The sequence below is a fragment of the Trichomycterus rosablanca genome, chromosome 13, assembly GCF_030014385.1.
Source record: "Trichomycterus rosablanca isolate fTriRos1 chromosome 13, fTriRos1.hap1, whole genome shotgun sequence".
NCBI classification, from domain to species: Eukaryota; Metazoa; Chordata; class Actinopteri; order Siluriformes; family Trichomycteridae; genus Trichomycterus; species Trichomycterus rosablanca.
The window spans coordinates 17148345-17151675 of record NC_086000.1 but is presented as its reverse complement, the minus strand read 5'-3'; the positions used below and the strand labels follow the sequence as shown (position 1 = coordinate 17151675).

At 44.4% G+C, this 3331-nt stretch overlaps 1 protein-coding gene across 1 annotated transcript; it reads left to right on the top strand.

Moving 5' to 3' along the window:
• The first annotated feature begins 763 nt into the window (after window positions 1–763).
• Window positions 764–2180, top strand: adob (2-aminoethanethiol (cysteamine) dioxygenase b). Its single transcript, XM_063007318.1, has one exon. The coding sequence runs from the start codon at window positions 1004–1006 to the stop codon at window positions 1763–1765; it is 762 nt and encodes a 253-aa protein (XP_062863388.1). The 5' UTR covers window positions 764–1003; the 3' UTR covers window positions 1766–2180.
• The last annotated feature ends 1151 nt before the right edge of the window (window positions 2181–3331 follow it).

The following is a 3331-nucleotide window of genomic DNA, read 5'->3' as shown; positions in this document are numbered from 1 at the left end:
ACAAAATGCATTACAATGGTGTTGCATTTTGAACAAAAAGATCAAAAGTCAGCCCACTCAGGTGGTTTATTATAATCTGATTATTAATATGCACAGTTCATGCTTTACTTCAATGTGCAAGTACAATAAATTACAGCTTACGCACGGAACAGGTGCAGCAGGGGGTAAAGGGTAAAGAGAAACTTGCATTCAATATAAACTGGCCTTTAATCTAAACCATCACTAAAATGTGTTCTTGGTCAGAAGTACTTGGGAGGTCTGTGTTGTAAACAGAAAAATAGTATTTATTTATTGCAGTGAGTAATTTGCTGCAGAAATGTTCTATATAATTAGGCTCATTTGGTTTTATTTTTACTTCTGAAATAAATATTAATTATAATGCTCACAATTTACTAATCAGTTTGGCTACAATATTGCCCACATGAGTCAGTGTTGTACAACAGAGGTTAGTAATGCTGTTACCCCGCGGGGGCTTGTGCCTGTGCCCTTTGCGTGAGAAGTATGGGCCATGTGTCCTTATCCCAAACTAGAAGAACACGCTGGGTATTGTAGTATAGTGTAAAATACATTATCCTTTGCAGTGTATACTCTGTTTTAACTGGAATTAAGCACGCGTTATATTGTATATATGATTATCGTTGAAGGATATAGTTAGAAAGAAATTGTCGTGTACTCACAAAAACTTAAAATACAAAGTTTTATGATCTGTTTGGACTACATATCCCAGAATTCCAAGTGTTTAGCGCTGCAATGTCGTCATTGCGGACGTGTAGATTAGATCCGTGTATATGGAGATGTCGAGCGGATGATGAATGGTGGGATATTCGTGTGTTCCAGGCGTTTTGATAAATGCTTAATCTCACGTTCAATCTCAGCCGGGCTCGGTTGATTTGTTGTGGAGTTCCTGGATTATCACACCGTGTGTGACCGAAGTTTTCGGTTCGAACTAGAGGCGCAGACGAGCATCTGGAGCAAGTGGATTTCTCTCAGTAGATCTAACGTGATGCCCCGAGACAACATGAGCTGTCTGATCCAGAGACTTGCCCGCCAGGCACGCGTTACTTTCCGTACCTACCCCGCTGCTGAAGAAAGCAAGGCGTTTGTGGAGAACCAGAACAAGCTGAGGAACCTACTGTCGGAAGTCAGGGCGGCAGATTTGAAGATTGTGCCTCGCTGTGTGGACAGCAGTTCTCTTCCCCCGCCACCCCTCGGTCCTCCTGTTACCTACATGCACATCTGCGAGACGGACTCGTTCAGCATGGGGGTGTTCCTGCTCAAACACGGCACCTCCATCCCGCTGCATGACCACCCCGGCATGTACGGTATGCTGAAGGTGCTGTACGGAAAGGTCAGGATTAGCTGTTATGACAGGTTGGACATATCAGCTGATGGCGCCAGCGGGAGACACTTTAACCCCCCGCTGCTCCCCTTTCAGAAAAGTTCTCTCAGGCCTTCGGTGGACAGATCAGTAGGAGAGTACACTGAGGAAAGTGGAGCATGTGTCCTGTCCCCTTACAGGGACAACCTGCACCAGATCGAGGCTGTGGATGGCCCCACCGCTTTTCTTGACATTTTAGCACCCCCGTACGACCCAGACGATGGCAGGGACTGTCACTATTACAAAGTCCTCCAGCAGGGTCCAGATGGAGGAGACCGAAAGGTAGACGGACAGGAGCACACTGAAGTATGGCTCATGGAAATCCCACAGCCCAGTGAATTCTGGTGTGGTGCAGAACCTTACCCTGGACCAAAAGTTTGTCTGTGAAGGAGGCATCTGCTTAATCCTAAAGTTTTCAACCTGCATCCCACAGGCCACCTGGAACCTGTGATACATGGTGTGGCACACTATTTTGGTCCTGCTATTTCTATACAATTAACTTGAGTCTGTGGGCCAAGAGACCAGCTATTCTCCACCATTAAACCAATTAAGCCCTTCAAAAAAGGTTGAGAACTACTGGCTTATGACCTCGTTGGCAGAAATGGCTGGAGAACTGCCAGGTCTATAAATTCCTGATTTGTATTTGTCTAAGCAGTGTGCATGACAAGCTGTATTCTGGATTGAATAACTACATTTTGTAATTGTAATGGACCTGTCACTGACATCGTGTTATTTAGCCTGTTTGGAAATGATGATCTATTTTGCCTGTTTGGTTAATGTATATAAATGATTTCAAAGCAGATTGCTTCTATGCTCTTTATTTTAATGGTACAATTCATTTAGGCCAGTTTTAAAAGTTTAAGCTCATAATTAATCATACAAGTAATTGTGAGTTATCCTTAATAACCCAACAATCATCACAGTAAAATTGATAGTTTTAAAAGCCTCTCAATTATAAAATTATAACTGACAATTATAAGTGATGCAAAGGATCAATTGGTGATTTATTAGTATTCTATTAATTTAAAAGTATTCTACTACTGACTTTATGGTAGTCATATACAGGGGTTGGACAAAATAACTGAAACACCTGTCATTTTAGTGTGGTAGGTTTCATGGCTAAATTGGACCAGTCTGGTGGCCAATCTTCATTAATTGCACATTGCACCAGTAAGAGCAGAGTGTGAAGGTTCAATTAGCAGGGTAAGAGCACAGTTTTGCTCAAAATATTGCAATGCACACAACATTATGGGTGACATACCAGAGTTCAAAAGAGGACAAATTGTTGGTGCACGTCTTGCTGGCGCATCGGTGACCAAGACAGCAAGTCTTTGTGATGTATCAAGAGCCACGGTATCCAGGGTAATGTCAGCATACCACCAAGAAGGACAAACCACATCCAACAGGATTAACTGTGGACGCAAGAGGAAGCTGTCTGAAAGGGATGTTCGGGTGCTAACCCGGATTGTATCCAAAAAACATAAAACCACGGCTGCCCAAATCACGGCAGAATTAAATGTGCACCTCAACTCTCCTGTTTCCACCAGAACTGTCCGTCGGGAGCTCCACAGGGTCAATATACACGGCCGGGCTGCTATAGCCAAACCTTTGGTCACTCGTGCCAATGCCAAACGTCGGTTTCAATGGTGCAAGGAGCGCAAATCTTGGGCTGTGGACAATGTGAAGCATGTATTGTTCTCTGATGAGTCCACCTTTACTGTTTTCCCCACATCCGGGAGAGTTACGGTGTGGAGAAGCCCCAAAGAAGCGTACCACCCAGACTGTTGCATGCCCAGAGTGAAGCATGGGGGTGGATCAGTGATGGTTTGGGCTGCCATATCATGGCATTCCCTCGGCCCAATACTTATGCTAGATGGGCGCGTCACTACCGAACCATTCTGGAGGACCATGTGCATCCAATGGCGGTGCCGTGTATCAGGATGACAATGCACC